Source organism: Pezoporus wallicus, unplaced genomic scaffold (genome assembly GCF_028554395.1).
Source record: "Pezoporus wallicus isolate ANWC-B61680 ecotype Strahan unplaced genomic scaffold, APGP_CSIRO_Pwel_v1 scaffold_2584, whole genome shotgun sequence".
Lineage (NCBI taxonomy): Eukaryota > Metazoa > Chordata > Aves > Psittaciformes > Psittacidae > Pezoporus > Pezoporus wallicus.
Window position 1 is genome coordinate 2,700,319 of NW_026642851.1, and position 27,227 is coordinate 2,727,545.

The window sequence follows — 27,227 nt, forward strand, 5'->3', positions numbered from 1 at the left end:
GGCCTTTTGAGGATTTTGGTAAGAGACAGAACTATTTATCAATTTAAGCAGAGGAAGGGTTTTCTTGGGTGGGTGGTTTTGAGTTTTGGGTTTTTTTTAAACATAGGTTTTATTCAAAACTTGAGCTACCAAAGTACAGCTTTTTATTGTACAGCAATACAGAAACTTTATAAACACTAACCATGAGCAAGGTCTGAAGGGGGAAAGGCACCAAATATATCACTTCATGGTAAGAGAAAAGGATCTTTATAATTTTGTGTGCTCTGTGGCACAAGGACAAGCCAAAAGCACAACTCACATCCATAGCTTTTACATTCAAGCCATCAGCTGAAGTACTGCTGATCCAAGACCATCTTTCCCATCAAGGCCACTCTGCTTTGAATAATTAAACCTACACCAAAGCAAGGACTTGAATCTTACACCACGATCACAGCAACCCCTCGGTTGGCTTCCCCCTTTTTTGCCCCAGTAGTTACTTCTTTGGAAAACGGCATCACCACTAGGTGAGGCTGAGAGAAGCTAACTGTAGAAAAGCCAGCTGTATGCTCATCAGAGCACTCATAGGCTTTGCCTAACCTCAGGCTTGAAAACTGGTCATCTATACTCCAGCTGAGTTTGGCAAATATCAGAGTATTCATTGTCTGGGTAACAGGATTTAGATTCTTCATTAGGCTAAAAGACCAACAGATGCATTGCCCACCTCACAACAGTGGTCATTCTCTTTGGAGACTGAAGGAAATAATCTTCTATTTATTAGAGTATTCCAAAACACTCCTCTAAAACATAAAGGATATTTAAACCTATTCTCCATTGCAGAAGAAGCAGTATAAGAGGCTTCTTATTCCCTAAGAGAATGAAGATGTAAACAAATAAATGGTTTGTAAAGAATTTGCACAGCAGAGGGTGGAAACTACCAAACAGACCTTTAGTAATATAGAAGAACATCCTGAGTTTGAAGGAACCCATAGGGATCATTGAGTCCGACTCCTGACTCCACACAGGGCAACCTGAAAGTTAAATCATATATCTAAGGGTGTATTTAGGCCATTGAGCTACGTAGCTTCTCCCTTAGCATCAATCCTGGGCAGCAAGGGAGGTTCCTCTGGAAAACAATCACTTTTTGAGACAAATGTGAATGAAGATCAGACACAGGCTTAACGCTCCATCTTACACATTCTTTTATTTGGGGGCTTACTTAAAAATAACATAGCAAACTACAGATACACTACAAAAAAATTACTCCTGACTACGATTCATGCTCACCTCCTTCCTTGACTCTACATTCCAATCAGTGTTTATACTCCTACCTTTTGGTAAGCGATCAAATTACAGTTATAGTTCAGGAGACATTAACCATGTATTCAGCTCACAAAGCTCTAGTAAAGATATTTAAAAGTCATATTTCATCCGGGAGAAGAATATGGAAACAGATTTTACACTAATCATCTCCAATACCTTTGTATTTAATCTGAGAACTCTTGTTCAGGATCTGACGTGGAAGTCCACACTTTCAAACTGAAGTACACTCTTCTCTTTCTGAACCACCTTTTTAATGAGGGTAAAAGTGATTCAGCTTCACCACATACATTGACACGGCACTAAACAAGTTTTAAATAGACCTCAGCATGACAACATGGTCCAAGAATGGTGTGAAGTTTGGGTTTAAATCTTACATCCTTTAAAATACAGATGAATAAGGGAGCTGAATACTACACAAGCAATATTTAAAATGTAAATTCTATCATTCTTCTAGAACTGTACACAGGCTTTAACTGAACTCACACAATGATGCTCAGTTGACTTCTGAAGAGGAAATTAAGCTGCAGAAAAGAGTTAATTACAGTGATCCCAACAGGGCAATTTTCTGCCTTAACTGATGTCATTCAGTAAATCCTGGTTCTCCCACGACTGAATTCAAAGTACAAAGCAAGTATGAACCCAAACTGAGAATTTACAACTTGTATGCATCAGTGGATTATAGATTATGTAAACAATTTCACTTATTAGCTCAACGGTTGCATGTCTCCTTTTAACAGGCCTGAGAGTACTGCAAAAAGCTTATTATGTAATAATAAAAAAATTAAAAGTCTAAAATCTTATGTACTGAAAACCAAAGGCAAACCCGAAAACTTCAGTGGAGACTGTGATGCTCTGACAAACTGATTTCTAGGACAAAACTGCAGTCAAGCAATGTTGCTTTGCTTAGGATGAACAGGAAATAGTAAAATTATTTTAATATCAATTGAAACCTTCATAAAAACAAACAAACAAAAAAAAACAAAAAAAAAAAAACAAAAAAAAACCCAGCCCTGATTATTCCTGTTCCATGGCATTATTGCTTTGGAACAGGGAAAACTGGCAGAAGGTCAAAAGGGAAGCACTATGAAAGGAAGAGTACAAACTTCTACTGCAAATGACATTTTGCATTGTTGAAGTAGGAAAACAAAGTCTCACAAAGAAATCATATTAGTGTACAGTATTTATTACCTTCTATTAATCTGAAGTCAATCATTTTGATATGACTAATTCTCAAATAAACAGATATTTTTAAATACATATGAAGAAAAGAGGCTTTAACAGAAGAGTATTTAGTTGATCTGCACTCTTAATCTACATGCAAGATACACTGATCAAATATTGTACAGTTCCTTACATGTTACACCGGTCCATTATTAAGCACAAATTCTGAGGGTGAAAGCAGGGAGAAAAGAAGTAAGTTTTTCAAGTAGCCCTTTTATTAAAAAAGGGCAACATCTATATATTAAGCCAATGTATTTCTCTCTGACTTTGATATTACTTACAGTATACATCTCTGCAAAATATACAGCTCACCAATGATACACAAACAAGTGGCCCTTTATTAAGGGCATGTAACAAAAGAAAAGAAAAAAAGGAAGAAATACAACAGAAAATAATTCTACAGATTAGAAAAGTCATATTTTAGAACATTATGCCACTTCAGCGTGCCTCCAATGCTGGTAAAAAAGGTCATGCATAATGCATTTTAAGAGAATGTTGTCATTAGTCCATGAGAGATTTGTCTGCATGCTTCACATGAACAGAAAAAGGTACAAGCCACAGGGAAAGGTAGCTTTCTCCAGTTATCTTTTAGGCCTGTCTATGTCATCAATAGTGGCTAGCAGCTTCTGTCTTGCCTTTTTGTTGATGTGGGAGCCCAGACAGACATTCACCAGATTGGTCAACTGCTTAGTGGAATATTCCTGGCAAATGAAAGCAAATCATGTTATGGCAGAATAAAACATGAGACGAACATTGAAAATTAACCTCAGGCATAAAACTATGGATTTTCAGCTGATAGAAGCAGTCAGTATGCAACGGAGATTTAAAGTGGTATTTAAGTCAAGTCTGGACAGTTTACACAGTGGAGGCAGAGGACAAAACTGTATTTTGCTATATGGGGGATTATAACAGAAAACGCTTACAACTTTAATAGTGCTGGACTGAGTTCACAGAAAGTAATTCTGTGAATACATATGTATATAAATCAAGTTTTAATGTATTTTCGATGCTTTGGGCAGAATGGTGGGAAATACATCACAGTATCACAGTATGCTAGAGATTGGAAGGGACCTTGAAAGATCATCTAGTCCAATCCCCCTGCCAGAGCAGGAACACCTAGATAAGGTTACACAGGAATGTGTCCAGGCGGGTTTTGAATGTCTCCAGGGAAGGAGACTCCACAACCTCCCTGGGCAGCCTGTTCCAGTGTTCCGTCACCCTCACTGAGAAGAAGTTTCTTCTCATGTTTAAGTGGAACCTCTTGTGTTCCAGTTTGTACCCATTACCCCTTGTCCTATCATTGTTTGCCACTGAGTAGAGCCTGGCTCCGTCCTCGTGACACTCCCCCTTTATATATTTATAGACACTTATAAGGTCACCCCTCAGTCTCCTCTTCTCCAAACCATAGAGACCCAGCTCCCTCAGTCTTTCCTCATAAGGGAGATGCTCCACTCCCTTAATCATCTTTGTTGCCCTGCGCTGGACTCCCTCCAGCAGCTCCCTGTCCTTCTTGAACTGAGGGGCCCAGAACTGGACACAATACTCCAGATGCGGTCTCACCAGGGCAGAGTAGAGGGGAAGGAGGACCTCTCTCAACCTACTAACCACCGCCCTTCTAATACACCCCAGGATGCCATTGGCCTTCTTAGCCACAAGGGCACAGTGTTGGCTCATGGTCATCCTGTCGTCCACTAGGACCCCCAGGTCCCTCTCCCCTACACTGCTCTCTAACAGGTCATTCCCCAACCTATACTGGAACCTGGGGTTGTTCCTGCCCAGATGCAGGACTCTACAATTTCCCTTGTTATATTTCATCAAGTTATTCCCTGCCCAACTCTCCAGCCTGTCCAGGTCTCGCTGGATGGCAGCGCAGCCTTCTGGCGTGTCAGCCACTCCTCCCAGCTTAGTGTCATCAGCAAACTTGCTGATAGTACACTCAATTCCCTCATCTAAATCATTGATGAATATATTAAATAATACCGGTCCCAGTACTGACCCTTGAGGCACTCCACTAGTTACAGGCCTCCAACTAGACTCAGCCCCATAGACTACAACTCTCTGGCTTCTCTCCTTCAGCCAGTTCGCAGTCCACCTCACTACCTGATCATCCAGTCCACACTTCCTCAATTTAGCTGCGAGGATGCTGTGGGAGACTGTGTCAAATGCTTTGCTGAAGTCAAGGTAGACCACATCCACCGCTCTGCCATCATCCATCCACCGTGTTATTTCCTCATAAAAGGCTAAGAGATTGGTCAAACATGATTTCCCCTTGGTGAAGCCATGTTGACTGCCCCTCATAACCCTCTTATCCTTGATATGCCTTAAGATGGTACCAAGGATAAGGTGTTCCATCACTTTCCCAGGGATGGAGGTGAGGCTGACCGGTCTATAGTTACCCGGGTCCTCCTTCTTGCCCTTTTTGAAGACTGGAGTGACATTTGCTTTCCTTCAGTCCTCAGGCACCTCTCCCGTTTCCCAAGACTTGGTAAAGATGATGGAGAGTGGTCTAGCAATGACTTCCGCCAGTTCCCTCAGCACCCGCAGGTGCATCCCATCTGGACCCATGGATTTATGGATGTCCAGATTGCTCAACTGATCTCTAACCCATTCCTCATCGACTAAGGCAAACCGCTCCGTCGACCTGACTTCATCTAAGGTCTCAGGGGTACAGGGCTCTTCAGGACTGCCTGCAGCAGAGTAGACAAAGACAAAGAAGGCATTCAGTAACTCTGCCATCTCTGTATCTTCTGTCACCAGGGCACCCATCCCGTTCATCAGTGGGCCTACATTGCCTCTGGTGTTAGTTTTGTCTGCCATGTATTTGAAAAAGCTCTTTTTGCTGTCCTTGACCCCTCTCGCCAGGTTTAATTCTAAGGATGCCTTAGTCCTCCTAGCTGCCTTCCTACATCCTCTAGCAGCAGCCTTATATTCCTCCCAAGTGGCCAGCCCCTCCTTCCATGACCTGTAAACTCTCCTCTTCCACTTGAGCATACCCAGCAATTTCCTATTTAGCCATGCAGGTCTCTTGGCCCTCTTCCCTGACTTCCTACGTGTCGGGATGCTCTGATCTTGAGCACGGAAAAAGCAATCCTTGAATGTCAACCAACGATCTTGGGCCCCTTTACCTTCAAGCAGCCTTGCCCATGGGATTTCCCCTAGCAATTGCTTGAAAAGGCCAAAGTTTGCCCTGCTAAAGTCCAGGGTTGCAATTCTACTTGGTATTCTACTAGTCCTACCACACAAGATCCTGAACTCCACCATCTTGTGGTCGCTGCAACCAAGGCAGCCCTCAACCCTTACTGCTTCGACCAGATCCTCCTTGTTAGTGAGGATGAGATCCAGCAGCGCTCCTCTCCTGGTCGGCTCATCCACCATTTGCAGGAGGAAGTTATCATCCATACACTGGAGGAACCTCCTGGACTGCGGCTGGGTTGCTGAGTGGTCCTTCCAGCAAACATCAGGGAAGTTAAAATCCCCCACGACGACCACAGCCTGTGACTGTGAGGCCGCCCTCAGCTGCCTGTAGAAGGCCTCGTCAACTTCCTCACCCTGATCTGGTGGTCTGTAACAGACACCTACAACAGTATCCCCCCTGCCAGCCTGCCCCTTAATTCTCACCCACAGACTCTCAACTCGCTCATCATCTGTCCCTGGACAGAACTCGGTGCATTGTAGTTGCTCCCGCACATAAAGAGCAACCCCACCACCCCTCCTGGCTGGCCTGTCTTTCCTGAAAAGGACATAGCCCTCCATGACTATATTCCAGTCACGTGAGCTGTCCCACCACGTCTCTGTAATTGCCACCAGATCCTAGTCTCCTGACTTAACACAGGTTTCCAACTCCTCCTGCTTATTTCCCATGCTGCGCGCATTGGTGTACAGACATTCCAGGGAGCGAGCTGAGCACACCGATTTCACCCTAGGATTATAGGAGGCCTCCCAGTCTTCATTAATTCTGGAGCGCTGCCCCACTGGGGCAAGCCCAGCTACAACCCCATCCCCCTTCGAATCTAGTTTAAAGCTCTCCAAATGAGCCCTGCTAATTCATGCCCCAGCATCCTTTTCCCTCGGTGAGACAAACCTTTCTCACTTGTCATTGTCCAGACTGGTGCCCTATAAAACCAGCTGCTGTCAAAGAATCCAAAGCCCTGCCTGTAGCACCAGTCTCGAAGCCAATCGTTTATGGACTGAATCTTCCCATTCCTTCCCACATCATCAGCGGAAGATGGAAGGAGTGAGGAGAAGATCACTTGAGCCCCAGACTCTTTCACCATCCGCCCCAAGGCCCTGTAGTCTTTCTTCATCCCCCTCAGACTGCGGGAAGCAGCTTCCTCCCCACCTGTCTGGAAGACCAGCAGCGGGTAGTAGTCTGTCGGGTGCACCAGGTTGGGGAGCGCCCTGGTGATATCCCTGATCCGGGCTCCAGGCAGACTACACACTTCCCTATGATGAGGGTCAACTCTGCATATCGGGCCCTCTGTTCCTCTCAGAAGGGAATCCCCTACTACAATGACCCTTCTTTCTTTCTTAACAGAGGCATGCAAATAGGATAAATTTTTTTACTCTTTTTACATTTTTCTAAACAAACTGTGATGAAAGTTAATCATCTTTTTTTGACTTCTCAGCTCCAATAAACTTCTAAATACTTCTGTCTACAGGTTTTCCAAACAACGTTAATTTCAGTACATGATAAAGGAAAAAAATGGCAAAAAAGGTCAAGACTACAATTCTTAACACCTGACAAAACACCACATTTGGCAGTACTACCTTTATACACAACACCATCAAAAACATAGCTTCCACCAGTAGATTTAAACAAGAGTTTTTCCACACAGGTCACCAAACAACAGCTCACAAGCTCTCTTGTGGCTCCAGGTAAAACAAGGAAAACTATATTAAAGATGTATTTCATTCATCTATCTCTAACATGATTTCAAGTAATCCCAAAATACGGATCTCAAAGTGGTCCATTTTAAAAGACTTTTCACTTCAACAATGGGCAGCTCCAACAGCATGTGACTATCACTTATACAGTCCTGTTATAATTGTTAGGTTATGCTATCATGAAAACATGCTAAATGCATTCAAAACACAAATGCAGTCTCATCTTGGACAGCAATGTTATGCAGTATTATTAAGTGAAGGAAGAATAAGCTCTTATCTAGAAAAAAGGTCTTATCCATTGTGCTTTACAATTTAGTTTAAGCAATCTGCTCCTAAAGGTGAAGTAAAACTTCCTCGCGTGGTTTCAAACCATACTTTTTGATGATCAAGAGGTGGACTTTGGCATGTTCCGAACAGCACACAAACGTTTTAAACTTAATTTTGCTCTACTTCTCTACATTTTTTGACAGTAAAAGAATGCAAATTTAACTCTTACTTTATGTTCTTTTATCCAGCATTCCATGTCATTTTCTGTTAGGTAGTACGCTTTAATGTAGGTCTCCACAAACTCTTTATCTGGAATAGGTCTAATGTCTGTTAACTTCTCTAGTTTCATTAAGAATTGTTGAAAGTCCAGTTGCATCAAGGCACGTCCTTCATTGCTGCACTTCTTTACATTGGCATAACTGAAAAGAGAAACACAGTGGAAAGTAAAACTTCAAAGGAATTAAAAATGAATGTTACTTCTCAAAGTTGTTTAACTTAGTATTTCAAGCATTGAGGAGGAACATAACTATGGTTTTAAGTTAAAAGCATACAAGAACTTCTCTCAGAATGCCCGATGAAGGGTTTTATTTACATTAGTACAATGTTTTAGCCCCACTCATAGACTAGAGCCGCATTGTACCCATTGATACTTAAAAAAAAACCACCACCATCCCACACCAAAAGCCACTAAAAATTCTACATTGGACAACTTACTAGAAGTGGGTTAAAGGAAATTAAATCAGTGCTGATCAGTGCACTAGACAGTGGCGTCAAGTGATCAATGTCCACTGAAGTCTGAAACGTAACACACAGCTTTAAGAATGGTCCCCAGGAGCTTACTGAATCAACAGTGAACAACATCAGAGAAAGGCACAAAGCTGTTTGTTCAAAAACACCCAGAACAACCAGAGGATAAAGGGTGGCAGCACTGGCTGATCTCTGTGAAAGATTAATGTTTTAATGAGAGTAGATTGACAGAAAACTGGTGACAGGTTTGAGCTCAAAGAAGAAACAGTAGATGAGCTTAGGGCAGGGTAACACCAGGAAGGATTACAATGGGGTGTTAGGCAGCAAATCAGGAAAATTATTTTTGCAGTTTTTAAATGGATAAGAAATTGCATTTGTAAAGATCAAAGGAAATGACACTGCAATGCCCTTAGCAGTGCCAATTTCAACTCTGTACAGGAAATAAAAAAGCTTTGGTATGAGGCACAGCGTATTGATAGACTTAATCCAGCCCACCACTGGACAATGATTCTCAATAGGACATACTGAAGTACTTCAAGAAGCCAGACGGAAAACAGGAAAGAACACAGAACTAGGAGACAGGGCAGGGCAAAATTTAAAGGCACAGGACAAATCGTATCAGAAAGGTATTCCCAGTCCACTCTGACCAGACAGTGAAATGTTTAGGTGAAAGAAAAGGTGAAAGTTTCATGCTTAGTCACAAGCAGGAACCAAAAATGCAGTGTGGAGCAAGACATATGAGTGATGATCTTTGGAGCTAAGACCTAAGTGATTTGTGAACAATGCAGTCACGAAAGATGAGTAACATTGTCAAGAAAAAGAAACAAGTCCAAAACAGGCACAAGGGTTGGGGCATAGTGACTAATGGTGCTACCCACTTGAAAGGAAAAGGGCCAGGGGGTGAAGAAAGATGCTTTTGTTCCACTTTGACTTGAGGCACAATAAACAGAAAACAAAATTTCAAAACGAGAAGACAGTTGTATAGGTCATGTCAGACAAGGGAACCCAGAAGCCAGAGGGAGTTTCATGGCTGGATTTAGTCTCCCTGAAAATGAAATTGATCTCTTAAGAGACTGCAACAGGATGATGGCATAAAAAGAAATGGGCATGAGTATAAAAATGATCATTTCATGGAAGCAGTGGAAGCTGTTGATCCTCAACAGACAGCTAACATTTGGAGAAACAGCATGTTGTTGAGGTCCTAAATTAGACCAGACAGCAGGAGAGTGGGATGGAAGGTAGTAAAATAGGTAGTAAGGAGTGCAAAGGGTAAAGATAACCAAGAAAGAAATATGGAAACATATGCAGAAGGAGTGGAAGACAGCATGTATTCTATAATGCAGAAGTAGTTGCGATGAGAGCCCAGACATATGTAGCAAGGCGACAAGGACACAAAAATAAATACAGTGGATGAAAAGACTACAATACTCAGGCTCCAATACTGACTCTGAAAAGACTGGGTCACTGATTAAGGAGGGAGGGATGGGCAAGGTGTAGCAGTTCTTGATTAAGGTGCTTGAGCCTCTATTGATCAAGCCAACTAAGACACCTCTCTGCTTCTGGTGAATTTGGAAAAATCCTGCTTTGTGGCTATTCTAAAATAACTGTTCAGGTTGACAACTCCATCCTTCTTCCTGGCAAAGACAAATGGCATCACCATAGAGATACTGACAATTACACTTCAACATTCTTCTTTGTTCTGTCGGGAAATTACAATTTTCATATAGAAGTTTCTTTGAAAGAAAAATACGTTGTTTCAAATGCTTCAGTAAAACACTCGGTGTCATTCTTCATCAGTATGCAGGTACTTTAAACATTCCCTTTAAACTTAATGCTGTACCAGACTCCATGAAACAACTGCTTAAGGACTATGCTACAGCTTGGTATTTTTTAGGCCTCCAAAAGCACAAGAACTTACCAGTGCACTACAAAATTAGAACTTTCAATTGCATAAAATAGACATTATCATTATGGACATATTTACCCAAAAGCAAGAGTTTCATGAACTGCTTACCCTTCCACAAGAGTTCTATTGGCCAAGCGTATGCAGTGCTCCCAAAGGATGTTGGAGACTGGCAGAGGAATACGGACTCTCTTAGACACCTCGTTCAACCTTCTGTTAAATTCTTCAAACTCCTGATGAAACATGAAAGATTCCTTTAGCTTAAAAGGGGTCATACTCTATACATCCCTAACAACCACAGCAAAGAATTAGAAATGCACATGAAAGAGCATACTGAAAAGTAAGAACAAAGCAGAGAACCTTAATGGGCACAGACTGCAGAGACAAGCTTAACATACGAAGTAGAAAGCATACCACTTTCTAGTATATCATTCACATTACCTCAAGTAATACTGCTCTGTTCCCCAGAGGTGCAGTTTGCCCAGAAAGTTACACCTCTGAAAATTAACCCAGTAGCTAATCCTTCAAATGCCATTTTCATTGCTTCACTCCCTAAATTCATCTTTAACTTTTTTAAAGTCAATATACAGCCACTAAAGAAAATCCTTCTTTATCCTTCTAAATACCCACCCCCATCAGCTTTCAAACAGAAGCTCAGAAATACTGTAACCACTTCTCATTCTTCAACCTTTCACATTAGATAAGTTCCCTGGTGCTTTAAAAGGAGCTGAGAGCACCCACTGAAGAGTCCAAATCTTAACTGTTCAAAAGCATACTGCAACACAAGATAAAAATTCAGGTTGAGAGAAGGCACCTGTTTCCACATGAAACATCAACAGCCTGGATAGATTTGAGCTGTTACAATGAGTGATACACTAGTCACAACTGAACGTAATTACTGCTACTGTAATTTTGTGACTTACATCAAGCGAAATAAGTCTGCTGCAAGTGACTAATGCCTCTGCCATTTTAAAAAGGTATCAAACACTCTCCCCCTGCCTCTCAAAAATCCAGTATGTGAAAAATATCAGGAAGGAATCTCAGCAATCAGTTTAACCTAGTATCTGACCACATAATTGATGCTTAACACAAATTCTCTAAAAGAGGAATTTGGCAAGAGAAAGCAGGGTACCACAATGTCATGCTTTAACTGGTATGCAACCCCTTTCTGAAGATGAAGGTGCCTAACACTCCATGCTAATGAATTTCTTGAACAATTCTCTTTCCCCACTTCATTTGCTTCCATACATATTATGGCTCTAAATACAGAATCTCATGTAACTGTAGACATGGCTAAAATAAGTTTGTTTTTAAATTAAGCATTGTGCTGACATCTGACACTCCTGGAGTTCCAGGGTACACAGCAAATGACTTACTGCTCAGCAGTAATCTCAAACCTTCTGTAGCAACCATTATTAGCTATATAATGCAGAAGCCAGAAATGGTTTTAAATGGTATTAGCCCTGACTGTCCTGAAGCAAATTCTTCAGCAGTTCCACATCCATGAAAGGAGAAAGTTCTACTACAAAGACCAAATGTTTTAAGCACAAACTGATTTCAAAAAGCCATGGCAGCATATAGAATGGTAATCACAAAGATTCAGTCAAATTCAGTGCAATAATACATCCTCTAACAGATTCTTCCTTCTTTGCATTGTTTTATTTTAAGCAGAGAACAGCTACAAAGTACCAAGGTGTAATCAAACTTACTATTCAGCACAGATTCACAACTTTTTCTCTGATATATACTTCACACAACCTTAAAATATTTTTTCAGCTTCTGTGTAAGAATTAGTGTAATTCTACCACTGCCAGAACTTCCTTTTAACGACCTTTAGAAACATCATTTAGGCACATAGAAAAGGATGAGAGAGGGATTCTTCCAAGAACAGGTTCTGTATGTGTAAGACACAGCAACTGTAAAGCCACTTCTACTGAATGCAATTAAGAAGCTGGGTGAACAACTTCCCTTCTACCTTCCTTTTCAAATGCTAACTTCTGAATATAGCAACTTCAATTGGATAGTGCACAGTCATTCTCAGTTCTGGTCTGACCTATAGTCCCCATGATCTCAAAGATAACCACTAACATTATGCAGAACAGCAAATAGCCTTTGTTAAAAAAAAAACACAAACAAACAAGCAAAACCCATCTTCCACCAATCCCCCAACCCCTCCCAAAAACCCCAAACCATCCCTACCCTACAGAAAAACCCAAACAAAAAACAGTATCTCAGGTCACTGAAGTTTCCTCACTGCTGCTCTGGTTATGACACATACATCTACCATTCAAGACTAAGACAGGAAACTCATTAAACTTTTATGGTCACTTTCAACTACCATGTAGTCAACAAATCATCACTGAAGCAATCTGCTAGCAGCAAGAACAATAAAAATTCTGGACTGACCTGCTTTTAACAAATTCCCATTTGTCAGGACGCTGTATTGCTTTAACCATGCTACCTTCACAGTTTTAGTGAAGTATTACAGCAATTTAATGTTTACATAAACTCTTGCACGCTGTTTCCCAGAAAGTACTCACCTTTAAAAGAGCATCTACATATATATTGTGTTGTGACATGATTTCCTTCACATCCCATTTCACATTAGCCATGAGAAGCAGCATTTGTTCATAATCAATTGCTTTAGCAGCAACAATCCAATAAACAGGTTTACGTAGCTCACTGGCAGTTGACACTGTCTGAAACAGAAGAGAAATAAAATTCAATTCAGTAAATTTCTGGCTAATAAAAGCAATATATAACTCAAATGTATAAGTATTTGCACCATATTGTACAAGTTTGAAACTGCTTCTACAAAGTTTCAAACCTTTTGTTTAAAAATCAGCTGTGAATTACACAATTCTGACCTGAGAATAGAACTGTTGAAGAAAAGGCTTCTTGGCAGCTGGCATCACCGCATCAAGATGAGGCTGAAGACACTCAAACTGCTCAGCCAGAAATACCCTTTGAAAGCAAAGAAAATGCAACATTTGGCATGTCTCTGTACAACTTTTACTCTACAGTTGACATATTTGCCAGTAATGATATGTAACCTTGGAATATTTAGTCCTAACCATAACAATATATCAGCAAGTATCCTCAATTCTGTCAATTTTAAAATATAACTGCAAACAAGAAAATGCATGAATAAGACACTAATGCTTGAATACCAACAATTCATATTTCTGTTTTACACAGGATACACTGCAAAGCTCTGATCCAAATAGTAAAGTCAGTGGAAAAGTGTCCCGTAATTGCCATACTGTAGGGCAGTCAGTATCAATATTAACAAATCTATGTCAGAATTCGAAAATAGCGTTCCTCATTACATATATATAAGGGAATCCCTAAAAGATAGAATATGAGATCACATTCTTTCTCAGGGGTAGCATTGGTTAATAACAACATAACAAAAAATAAATTTCTAACTAAATTCTAACTATTCTTGACCAAATAAAACCTATTTTGTGAGTTTTGTGTTACTTGCTAGTTATAATCTCCTCTTCATAGGTACATTTCCACACATTGCAAAGAACATTGCAATCCAAGCCAAACCAATATGAACTAATCAGTTCTGAGTCTCAGCCATCACCATTTGAGGACTTAATATAAGGTTTACATGAACCATACACATTAAATACTCCCATCAGCCTCTTTAAAATTAAACTTTTCTCTTGTTAGATTTGGCCTTGTACTGTCACAAATTACTGGACCAGCTGCAGTAAAATTTCATTGCTCATGCTTGCAGGTGGTTAGACCAGATGGTTAGGCCCCACTACCTTTAATTAAGAAATTACCTCTATCACTCATATTTAAAATCACATTGAGACGCAGGAATTTTTGACCTCTCGAGAATGTTTTGTCTTGTAATCACAATCTCTTAAACAATCCATAGCTTCCAGTGACCACAAAATGCAATGTATAGTAAATAACCTACAAAGATTCCGTGGCCACCACTCTCTCTGCCAAACCATACAGCGAATTGCGAGATGTCAAAATTACAAGATGACTGAGATGTGGGCTTGGCACCTTCTCCTTTCTCTCTTCAGCAGCTGTGAGAGTTCCTGTGGGATCAGCAGAGACCTCCTAAAACAAAGAATTAAACAAATGAAAAACCACAAAGACGGCAAGAATGGCTCCAGCTGAGCAGTTTCAGATGACAGATCAGATGAAGGAATGGTTCTAATTCTAAGTTGTAATTTTAATCAAGCCTGAATGAAAAGAATTTTCTATTTGAACTGTGTGGTGTTTAAACAGGTGGAAAAAAATCATCTCATGTAGGTCAGTATTTAAGGGGAAAGAAAAAAAGGCACAGAACAAAATTCTTACTCCACCTTCTTGCTCATTTAGGCTTTAGCCCAACTGCCTACTGGGAGACTGACTTCTCGCCCTCAGAAATCATATCTTCAATTTGACAGCAACCAAATAAGGCAACAAATCAAAGGAGTATTACTTATACATGAGCTTTACTGTTTATGTGAGCTGCAGCTAACTGGAGTAAAATACAAATGATGCTTCTAAACAAGTTCTCATTCCATAAAAACTTCTATCCTGCAAACATCTCAAATGTAAAATGCAAGGAAATATTCATAGCAGAGGAAAAGAATCTGTAATAAGAAACAGGTTACAGCTGTTGTAAAACTAAAAACCAAACAACAAAACCCCAAACCAAAAACCAGGGAAAAAAAAACTGGGGGGAGGGGGGCGGAATGAGGGGGGTGACAAAGTGAAAAAAGCCTCACCTCTGCATTTGAGGAATATTAAGTACATGTTACAGCTAGAAGGGGAATCACAGAAGGAAGAAATTCCCAGGGCTATCATATTGGTCTAAGTAGATTATAAACAGACACCCCTCTGAAGCTTAGCTATTTACCAAAACCATATCAGTACATGAAAACATAAACGTAGTTCTGGCTTTAGACTAATCACTTATATCATGCTTACTGCCTACACAAAGGCTATAAAAATATAAGAAATACTATGAAATGAAGGTGATATAGAACCCAGAATACATAAAAAATAACATACATAACAAATTTGGGTAGTAACATAGGGACAAAGTAGTGCTAAAAATAATTTCTTCAAAAGCAAGATCAGCTGCACAACATGTCTGCTATAAAATAAGATATGAACACAACCAATATGACAACAATAATGCCTAATATGACATTTATGGTTCAACTCAAAAAACAAATTAGCATAATTCTCAGATTGCTGTAAAACTGGACAAAGACGAAGTCAAAAACATGATAATAAATATAGCAGCTTTACAGTTTGGGTTTGGGTGTTTATGGTGGGTTTTTTTATGGGGGGGTGGGTTTTTTGTTTTTTTTTTGCGGGGCGGGGGGTGGTGTTGGTTTTTTTTTTCCAGTTGGAGATAGAAATTAATTGCAGTGACATAATTAAAGAAGGAGGAGGAAAAATAGACTCAAGCTGACCACAACAGTCACCAGCAGTTTCTTCAGGCTTCACAGCAGTGAACAACTATGAGGAGTGCCATGAAATAGAATATTTCTATTCACGCTTTTTAGACAGTTTTGCCTAAGAAGAAAAGGAGATCAGTGAGCATTAGAAACAACAATGGAACTAAGTCATTGTCTAACTCATTCTAAATACCAGGCTTGAGACAAGGAAAAATATGCATTGAAGATCTTGAAAAGCCAAGAGAAAAGGTACTGCACAGCTGACCAGCTGAAAAGCAAAAAAACAATAGGGAGGTTATTCTGGCAGCAAAATATCTGACAGATCCATTGTGATTATGCTGCAGCAATTAAAGGCAGGGCAGGCAAAAACAGATTATGTCAAAATGTGTAAAGACTTGGTGAGAATTTAAGTGATACAGAGTGAGCAGAAAGATCAACACTTTGCTGCTACAGACAAAGCAGCAACAGAATGTGTTTATTGCTTAGATGAAAACCAAGCCAAAAGTGACATTAAGAATATAAGACAAATGGGGAAGATAACAGTGTCCAAGCTGTTGAAAATGGTTTGAAGTGTGGGGGAACAAAAAAAAAAAATAATCACAAGTTCCACTTTATCTTGAATTTTAGTTGACAGTTACCTCCTATCATATAACAGTCCGAGGCAACAGAGAGGTGGATTTCCTAAATCAGAAAGGCTCTTTCAGTTCTGCGTCTGCCAAAAATCTCAAACACAAACATAAAAATGGGTACAGCAGATGGAACAAAGCACAGACTGGGAAAGCAGAGTTCTCACTATCAAGGGTGAAGAAGTTATCTTCAGACTTCTAAGAAAAACCCCATCCCTATAATAGGTTACAGAAGCAGAAAACAGATAAACAGGGAGCCTTGAAGGATCTTCGCAGAAATTCTGACATTAAAACCAAAGGCTGATGACTGAGCAATACCATCAACACATCATTTGAAGCGCTAAAAGATCTCACATAAAGAGATCAAGGAGCAGAAGAAAAGACTTCTAAAAGAAGCTTACAGTAAATACTATCAGATAAGTTGCACTGAGCACGGGAATGATTACAAAAGACTAGCCACATCACTATGTTAGTTGAAAAATGAATTCTCTTTGTTCTGATCTGTGTTCAGGTTCAGCCAGATAAATCTGCAATTAAACAGGCCTGACATTTCACAATACCATGAAGTTTGCATTCTGCTGAGTCTATCAGAATGGTTTTGCAAGCCAAAAGGCCTGGGTATGTGCTAAAACTCATGTAACCTCTTCTAGTCAGCTCTGAAGATACCTACCTAGTACATCCACAAGCAGACTGCAGACAGGCAATAAAATCTAACCATCCAGGCATAACAGTCAATTCTCTAAAAATCCTGACTGAATCAAAGATACTCTTAACTATCAAAACCCACTCTTTATCTGCTTTCTCTTTTTCAAGTCATTCTCAAAAAGTTAACAAACAAACAAAAAGAAGATTTGAACTGTTTACACATTATCAAAAAAACCCCACCAAAACCTACAGCCCATCAACCAATTCTCTAGTCTTAGGAGACTGTTCTAAAGCTCTGTTCAGCCACAGAGCAGGGGAAGCAGTATCAGTGGTAAAGGTTTAAGCATCTTTGTTTCTTTCAAAGACTAATTACAAATTATGTAAAACCCAAATATTACAAAGACTTAATTTTGCATTTATGCAGTCCAAAGTTGCCCATCACTTCAGTATTGAGATACACTTTAAACTTTTTCTTTTCTATCTCCCTGCTTCCTATGAAGCTCAATACCTTGTGAACCTTTTAAATGCTGAAGTCATGTTGCACCTGAAGACACAAAACGTGCATGAGACAACTGGCTAAGTCAAAGGGATACTAGGGTTCAACCAGGGAGTCAAACTCTAGTTCAAATCTACTGGCCAAACACAGTACAAGCATTTAATTCTCCTGGTTTGTTCCAATAAGAAAGTGGTGAAAAAGCATGTTGATAGCAAAAATGAAACCCAAGGAAATAGCCAGTGTGCCAAACCCCAAGAAAAGCACAAGATCACTCTGACGGGGCTTCCATAATGCACGTGTTTTTTTTCCTCCAGCCTTCATTAATAGAAATTATTAAATGACCATGTGGTTTTTGTCACAAAACACATCCAAAACCTCAGTTAGATCAGTCCCACTGACTTCAGGAACAGAATTCAATAAAATCTGTGCAGAAACTTCTTGGATCTTTGCATTTCATACATTTCTTAGCATTCAAAATTAAGTGGCAGACTTCTGCATAAAAAAATACCAAAGGTTAGTGAGTTTATTGCTATCTCATCTAGCCTAATGCAACAAGGCCTCTATCAGGAATCACTCTGTGTTGACAGACAACTTAGAAATAAGCTATTAACTATGCCTCCGAAAATAAGTATCAGAAAAGCCTCTGCACAAAAGCACACACGCTCTCAGACCCATGGGAACCCAAACCACTACCTTACAAACTCACGTAAGCAAATCTGGTACATTCACACACATTTTTACTGCAGCATTTTTCTTATCCAAAGAAAGATTTTCAGTAGGAGCTGATGATGATTCCCAGGCGCTCAACTGTAACTCTGTGAACACCTGCAGTTCTCTGGGACTAGGAATCAGCCCAAGCTTTGGGTGCCCAGCAAGAAGAGCCTGAAGGGACTAAAATGAGATGGCTCCATGATTGCCCAAAGAGAGACAAAGCAATTGCCAAAGCCCAGAAAACTTATTCAAGGAAGTAAGTTGGAAAGCTTCACTAAATCATTCCAGTCTACTTGGGTAATACAGTGAAGCAAATAAATAAGAAGTTGTATCAAGAGCTCTAAATTAATAATGTGAAGAAGCAAAACAGTTGCAGAAGTCCGAGTATGTTTTCAAAGTGCTTTTCATGACAGAACTTCCTTTTGTATACAGAAAGTTCTCACTCCTTGACAAGCAATTCACACAACATATTGTCATTATGTATGTTGTACACATCTTTCTAGGGAAATACAAACAAACAAATATATAAATAAATCACAAATTGTCCTTTTTCCTTCAGGCTTTTTTCTTTGAAGAAGCAGGAGACCAAGCAAGGACTGTAAAAGTTGGAGAAATTATCTTCGATTAAACAAGACCTCACTAAGAATCACAGCTCACAGCTACCATTTCAGTGAGGAGCTTAGTTATGTATTTAGGAGCAGCGTCCTGCACTAGGCACTGCCATGTCGAGTAAAGAATCCCACAGCCAAGACTCTTCAGAGCTTGCCATTGGGATGCTAAACCAGGATATAAAACGGTATATGTCCACGCAGGACTATGTGCTGACATTTTAAATAAAACCAAATTGCTTGTTTCCAGAACTGGGATTAGTGTAACTGAGCCATACCGTTCCACAGCATTGAAAGGTCAAAGCCAAAACTGGCCGGAAAGACAAGCACGAAGAAAAAAAGCTTTCCTCTCAATCCTTATCTTATTTGTACAGATGAAAAATCTACATTTTCCATGTCTGCACCTTAGATCTCTAAGCTACTGTCTGCCAAAAGATATATACTTTAAGGGGGAAAAAGCCCAAAAGCTAAAGCAAAAGCAGAACCTAAAATACATTAACTGATACTTCTTCATACCAGTGATTCCTCCCTCCTACTCTTCTATGCATTGCATTGCAATGCTTATATACTATTTTACTGCAGTGATTTATTTTCTACTGCTGTAGGGCACAGTAACTCTGAAAACTTCATTTTAAATCTCAGTTTTACTTGATCAATCCAGTTTGCAATGAAATATTTATGAGTATTCCATGGTTATCCGCCCAAAAATCTCACTTTTGGAAGCAGCAGTATCATTCAAGGCAGTTATTTGCATACACAGGACATTCACAAACATCTAGGTAACGGCAGTACCATGACTACGTTACATTTTGTGAAGATAAGGAAGCTGCTTAGAGACAGATACAGCAAGGAATCAGAAGTAGAAATTTCCCTTCCGAATCACTAGTTATCTTAGATCACATAAATTTGATTGATGCCTTGTACCTACTTTGGGGCTTACTGGTCTCAACAGACTAATACAAACATCACTGTTGCAAAACCACATTCCTGTTAGAAATTACAAAGACCAAATGTGTGTAGGTATCTCTGCATACCCCAGTCAGCAGAACTGTCAGTGAGGAGATGTAGGCAGCTCAGAAAAAGGCACTTGTTTTGATGTATTTTGCCTAACCAAAACCCCACCTTAGCATTATAGTGAGGCTGAAAATATAGCACTTCCTCCCCTTTTCATTTTTCTCTTTCTGTTTTCCTTTTAATACATCCTACTGGTATGAATGAAACACAGCTTGCAGAATGCTATTTCTGGATCCAAATTATTAGCTCTGAAGCTGCTGCATAGGAGAAATCTGTGCTGAAGCTATTTTGCACTAGCTGTGGAAAGGCCGGAATATGAAGTTCAGACATACAATATGAAATTCAGTACAACATAGCCAAACAAATCTTTAAAAGTCATATGGTTCTCTTAGCTCTTAGAAATGAAACTGCACACTTTAATACTCAAAGTGCTTGTATTTTTTATCCTTTTGAGTTAGCCTACAAGTATTTTGTTAAGGCAAAGGCAAGTAGCTTAGACACAGAAAACTAGTTAATCGCTAAGCTCCTAGCACACTTCCAGTGTAAGTAAATATAACTTAACTATAAGAAAGCAAATAAAGACAGTTTAGCTAATTGGTAGGACCCTTTAACTTTTTTTAAACTAAACCTATTTCATTTATACATAAAAAATGGTGCTATAGTTAGGGGTTTGGGTATTTAGAACATGGGACTCAATTTGGGAGGCCAGGCCTACTGGAGGCTAATGGAGCTAGTCTGAACGAAAGGGAAGAGGAGTTTTGGTAGGAGGCTTGCCAGACTGGTCAAGAAAGCTTTAAACTAGATGTGTTGGGGGAGGGGGGCATCGATTCATCCCAACACTGCCAGTCAGTTGCCAGCACCTACAATAAATGCTTGGAACAACGTAGAGATATTCCAGCCAATGAGCCGGCTTCATTTGGAGCTTGGCTCAGATGCCTCTATACAAATGCCCATAGCATGGGGAACAAAGAAGAGGAATTAGAGATGTGTGCACGTGTACAGGGGTATGATATAATAGGCATCACAGAAACATGGTGGGATGGCTCCCATGGCTGGAGTGTTGGAATGGAAGGTTACAGACTCTTTAGAAAAGACAGGCCTGGCAGGAGGGGAGGGGGAGTTGCCCTTTATGTTAGGGATAGGCTGGAGAGTATGGAACTCTGTCTGGGGACAGGTGAGCAGTCCACAGAGTTTGTGGGTCAGGGTTAAAGGGAATATAGCTATGGGAGACATTACTGTGGGGATCTGTTACAGACCGCCTGATCAAGGAGAACCTGCGGATGAAGCACTCCATAGACAGATACGAACAGCTTCATGCTCACAGGCCCTTGTTCTCATGGGGGACTTCAACCACCCTGATACCTGCTGGAGCGATGGTACAGCCCGGCATGAACAATCCAGGAGGTTCCTCAATGGTGTGGAAGACAACTTCCTTCCAGGAACCCAGGGACCAGGTTAGGAAAGCTAAGGCCCAGTTAGAATTAAATTTGGCTAGGGATGTGAAAGATAACAGGAAAGGATTCTATAGGTACATTACAAATAAAAGACAGAGTAGGGACAACGTGGGCCCTCTCCAGAAGTTATCAGGAGAACTGGCTACCCCAGTTTTGGAGAAGGCTGAGGTTCTGAATGACTTATTAGCCTCAGCCTTCCCCAGCAAGTGCTCTGACCACACTGACCAAGTCTTGGAAGGCAGACGCAGGCACTGTGAGAATGAAGACCTTAGGCCCACCACAGGAGAAGATCTGGATTGAGACCATCTTAAGAACCTGAATGTGCACAAGTCCATGGGACCTGATGAAATCCATCCGTGGGTCCTGAAGGAGCTGGCGAATGAAGTTGCTAAGCCACTGGCCATCATATTTGAAAAATCATGGCAGTCAGGTGAAGTTCCCGATGACTGGAAAAAGGGAAATATAACCCCCATTTTCAAGAAGGGGAAAATGGATGACCCAGGGAATTACAGAGCTGTCAGCCTCACCTCTGTTCCTGGCAAAATCTTGGAGCAGATTCTCCTGCAAGGCATGCTAAGGCACATGAAAATCAACAAGGTGCTTGGCGACAGCCAGCATGGCTTCACTAAGGGGAAATCCTGCCTGACCAATCTGGTGGCCTTCTATGATGGGGCTACAGAACTGATGGACAGGGGTAGAGCAGTTGATGTCATCTACCTGGACTTGTGCAAAGCGTTCGACACTGTCCTGCATGACACCCTTGTCTCTAAATTGGAGAGACATCAATTTGATGGATGGACCACTCGGTGGATAAAGAACTGGCTGGATGGCCTCACACAAAGAGTTGTGGTCAATGGCTCAATGTCTGGCTGGAGACCAGTAACGAGTGATGTCCCTCAGGATCGGTGTTGGAACTGGTCTTGTTCAACATCTTTGTTGCTAACATGGACAGTGGGACTGAGTGTGCCCTCAGCAAGTTTGGTGATGGCACCAAGCTGTGTGGTTCGGTTGATACGCTGGAGGGAAGGAATGCCATCCAGAGGGACCTTGACACGCTTGTGAGGTGGGCTGATGCCAACCTCATGAAGTTTAACCATGCCAAGTGCAAGGTCCTACACCTGGGTCAAAGCAATCCCAGGCACAGCTACAGGCTGGGCAGAGAAGAGATTCAGAGCAGCCCTGCAGAGGAGGACTTGGGGGTGTTGGTCGATGAGAAAATGAACATGAGCCGGCTTCAGTGTGCGCTCCCAGCCCAGAAAGCCAACCGTATCCTGGGCTGCATCAAAAGGAGCATGACCAGCAGGTTGAAGAAGGTGATCTTGCCCCTCTACTCTGCTCTCTTGAGACCTCACTTGGAGTATTGTGTGCAGGTCTGGTGTCCTCAACATAAAAAGGACATGGAACTGTTGGAACAAGTTCAGAGGAGGACCACAAGGATGATCAGGGGACTGGAGCACCTCCTGTATGAAGACAGGCTGAGAAAGTTGGGGCTGTTCAGCCTGGAGAAGAGAAGGCTGCTTGGAGACCTCATAGCAGCCTTCCAGTATCTGAAGGGGGCCTATAGGGATGCTGGGGAGGGACTCTTCATCAGGGACTGTAGTGACAGGACAAGAGGTAATGGGTTAAAATTTAAACAGCAGAAGTTTAGACTGGATATAAGCAGGAAGTTCTTTACTGTAATGGTGGTGAGGCACTGGAAGGGGCTGCCCAAGGAAGTCCCTGGCAGAGCTCAAGGCCAGGTTGGACAAAGTCTTGGGTGAGATGGTTTAGTGTGAAGTATCCCTGCCCATGGCAGGGGGGTTGGAACTAGATGATCTTAAGGTCCTTTCCAACCCTAACTATTCTATGATTCTAAAAGAAGTTTCAGACCATACTTAAACTAGTATCTATATTAGTGGCGCAGAGATGAACAAAAGCCATCGCTGGACAAAACCTCATTACTGGAATATTTATAAAAGTTTGAAATAGGAAACAAATTTAAATCAGTAGTACCTAAAGAAAAAGCTTGCTCAATCCTGTAAAGAGTTAAGCCCTTTCATTATTTTCATCTTAAAGTCCCTTCATCATTGTCATTTTGATTACATCATACAAAACATCCAAACTAAAAAAAAAAAGTAATCCAAATTACAAACATGGTTTTGTACCAGAAATACAAGGAGCAGTGCCACATTTACTTCCCACTGAAGTGGTGAGCTTTGGTGTTTGTTTATTGTTTTGGCTTTTTTATTTACTATAATGTTTTCTATTACATCAGTGCAGGAGCAGCACAGAGACATGAATAATATGTATCACAGCTGAGGTGTCACATAACTGCCCTGTGGTGAAGTTAACACAACTGAACACATGTTCATATCTCAGCTATTTCCTGTTCACAGTCTAAAACATTAATTTAAACTGCAGGTGGACTTGCTGCAGTTTATGAAGTTTGCTTTGCTATGAAATATTAGATTGTGAAAGAGCAGAGAAGTGATTCAGCTACAGCTGAGTACTACTTAGAGGGGACAAGGACCCTCCAGCAGAAGCAGAGAGTATGTGATGCATGAGGAGGGATGCAGGGAAGAGGAGACAAAGCTCTTTAAATTGCTGCATCCTTTTTGCTCAGACGCTGTAAGAAACCTGACTCTACCTCTCAGTGGTCCAAATGAAAATCAGGACAGTACTTCTTTATCAAGTATGCTTAGTATACTGTAAGTACAGTGTATATTAAAAGGACAGACACTTCTTGCACTGTACTAATTGTGGAGTATAAACTTAGAATAGAGAACTCCATGAGGAACTACATGGAATGCCTCCAACTGACCTCCATATTCTTCATACTGAAGATGCTACAAAAATGCAAGAAAGAATGTTAACTGCAGCTCAGCTTTACCTTGCCAGAACTGGAACACCCCTTCCACTTTGCCTTCTCCTTCACAAAGGAAACATACAATTCAGCTAAACAATAATAAAAGCAGTATCCTAAAAAGGTATCTGGTGTAAAGCATTAGCAAGCATTAGCAAGCATTAATTCAATCCCAAACAGAACTACAGAAAGTCTACAAAAAGGAGACGGCCTCTAAATCCTTCAATTATTCCTCTACCTCCTGACAATAATATAGAGTAAAAGGCCTTCATCCACTTAGTATCTCAAAAAAGGAATAGACAAAGTCCAAAAGGAAAGCTAAGAATCATCCAGTCTAAATTACCAAAGAGTCTTGACATAGATGACAGAACTTAACCTCCACAGGCACTGATAGATTAGAGGAACTATTCTGATCTACATGCAATTCTGGCAAAACCTTAGTTACAGATTCAGAACTATCAGATTCAGATTATCTTCATTAAAATAAAATGAACTGAAAGGCAGCAGAAATGATAGCCCTTAATAATGTTACCATGAATAGAAGACTATGCAAAAGGCCCCAAATTCCCAACAAGCCATGAGGCTGAACCCCACAACAGACATGGATATTTTCAGATAGCAATTTACAATAATCTAAAGATAAGAGAGAAGAATTTTGAGAGCAGTCCAGAACAGTCCATGCAATCATGAGAAAATCCCATTTTACAACACAGTAAAGATTAATCTTGACTTTTACAAACTCTTAAAAATAAGCAAACAATAAAAATATCCAGAAGACTTTTTCTTCCTCATGAATCAAAACCTGGAAAATTTCCATTTATAGTATAAGACCAGCATAAGTTCATAAGATATTAATAAACCTCATGGAATGCACTTAAGTTAATGGCAGTTAGCTCAGATTTCTTCCTCCTTTCAAAGCATACCTGGAACATAGCTATTAATTTCAACTGACACTAATGTTATCTGTAACAGCACTGTTAAATGACTAAGGAAGAAAAAGAAATGCAGTTATTTTTCCAATTTACTTCTAGTAAAGATTTGCTAAAAATTATTTTGAGTAATGAAAAAAAAAAAAAAAAATCAAGGCTGCAAAGCACTGTCTGGAACTATGACTACTGAGTAAGTTAAAAAAAAAATTAATTCCATAACTTGCTGGTTTTTCATAATCTTGAACTGATTTGTTTGCAAGACCTTCCCAGAAGTAATTTTTCTTTCTCAATACACTGCCTTTGAGATGAGTATCCGTGTGACTCGCCACCTTCCGTTTTATAGAGGTCTGCGTTATTAGTTATCGTATGCTCCCTCTACTGACTCTATGAGAAATGGCCTGAAAATCCTGTAAAATGCTTCTCTGAAAGAACAATTTAGGACTTGATATAATACTGCAATGAATTAAAAAAGTCAAAAAGTACAATTCTGTGGAGTGCAAAATCCTTGTGAAAGTCAGAATAGAATGCGTGTCTTCTACTTCCTTCTAAGAAAGAAGCCTTAGAAAATAAATTCTTCCTCCAGTATCCATGATATTTATTTTTATTTACTTGTACACAAGCATTTATGATACTTTTAGAAAAGTTCTTCCTAATGTTTCAAGAAGTTTATATTTACATGGAAAAAAAAAGAACTTCAAATTTCCATGTTTTCCGTAGCTCTTGGAAATATTTCTTTATCAACTCTGCTGCTCAGTTGAAACCACACAATCTACCTGAAGACTTCTGTTGTACTGTGACATGAACAGTAATCTACTATCAGTGTGACATGAGCACTGCGTTTACTTTTCATAATTTGAAAATAACTCACAAAGTGACCAATAGGATACAATCTAAAATACATCAGGGAAAGTTCCCCATAGTTCAGAAATGACTTAACAAAGGACTCAGTATACTCTTCTACTATCCTGTAAGGTGAATGATATTCAGGATGGTTTACTGTTTTGCTGTTCTTTTACTGAAGAAAAATGAGTCATCTATTGTGTTGGTTTGGGGTCTTTTTAATGAAACATCTCCTTTAATAAGGATAATACTGGAATGCCTCTATTAGATAAACTGTAATACATTATAAGCTTTTTTGTTGATAGAGCTAGCAAAAGCTATTAAACTAATTTTGTTGTATAATAGAGACAAGTGATTTCATACAATAATGATTTCTACATCATGATACACCATGAAACTAAGCCTTTTTCATTACAGACACTGAATGTGAAGAGAGTTAAAAATCAGAAAACCATGATGAAATACAATTCCTAATTTCCCACACAGACCTCTATTCCAGTGAACATTAGCAAAATCTAAGTACTTACCAGATCAATCAGACTCTCCTGGATCCTGTTCAGCGTGGTACGTAATCTGTTGCTGCTGAGACCCAGTCCTGTTGATTCAAACTAGAAGAAATAAATACTATTTAAGTTGTGAAAACTCCTTGGTTTAAACCTTACAGTTTAAATTGCTGCATCCAGCAGTGATACAGCAGATCTTTGGTTTGTAAAGACTGGCTACAATTTACTTACATTAAGGTTTTAGCACATAATCACAACCACACAAAATAAAAAGAAAATCAACAGAAGACAAGGCACTCAATATTGCACTGGTGTGAAGAATGACCCGAGTATCCTTCATGAAGATGACAGCTTACCATTCATACCAATAAGCAACCAGTATTCTTTATTGTTCTAATTCTGTATTTGGGTGCAGGACTCTAGATTTTCTCACTGGGGCTATGAGTCCAGAATGGCACACCACAATGCCCCCAGACTTGCAGGCACACACAACCAAGCCAAATGGTCTTAACCTTTCTCAACCTATAACATTTCTTGTAATTCCTTATTAAATATCTAAATTGCATATGCAAAATTATATCAATTGTTAAAACATCATAAAATTATATCAATTTATAAAACATTCATTACTTAATGCTTATAAAGATCTACCTGAGAAATGTGCCATCTTCATGTTCACTGCTTGGAAGTATTATGGAGCAGATGTTCAGCTGGGATAAATCAACAGAGCTACACCCATTTCCCAGTAAATGCAATGAATTATACCAGCTGAGGGTCTGATTTGACATGCATAGTTATTGTACCTACTTACCTTC

At 40.1% G+C, this 27,227-nt stretch overlaps 1 protein-coding gene across 2 annotated transcripts in view; it reads right to left on the reverse strand.

Moving 5' to 3' along the window:
- Positions 1-2,461: 2,461 nt before the first annotated feature.
- The window catches only part of VPS50 (VPS50 subunit of EARP/GARPII complex), an 87,035-nt gene continuing 62,269 nt past the window's right edge, over positions 2,462-27,227 (reverse strand). For both annotated transcript variants that reach the window (XM_057432436.1, XM_057432435.1), the window contains 7 exons: positions 26,437-26,517; positions 14,259-14,407; positions 13,189-13,285; positions 12,862-13,020; positions 10,433-10,554; positions 7,901-8,090; positions 2,462-3,221 (listed from right to left, as the gene is read on the reverse strand). In XM_057432436.1, coding sequence (XP_057288419.1) covers positions 3,102-3,221; positions 7,901-8,090; positions 10,433-10,554; positions 12,862-13,020; positions 13,189-13,285; positions 14,259-14,407; positions 26,437-26,517 — 918 coding nt within the window. In that variant the 3' untranslated portion in view covers positions 2,462-3,101. The remainder of the gene's footprint in view (positions 3,222-7,900; positions 8,091-10,432; positions 10,555-12,861; positions 13,021-13,188; positions 13,286-14,258; positions 14,408-26,436; positions 26,518-27,227) is intronic.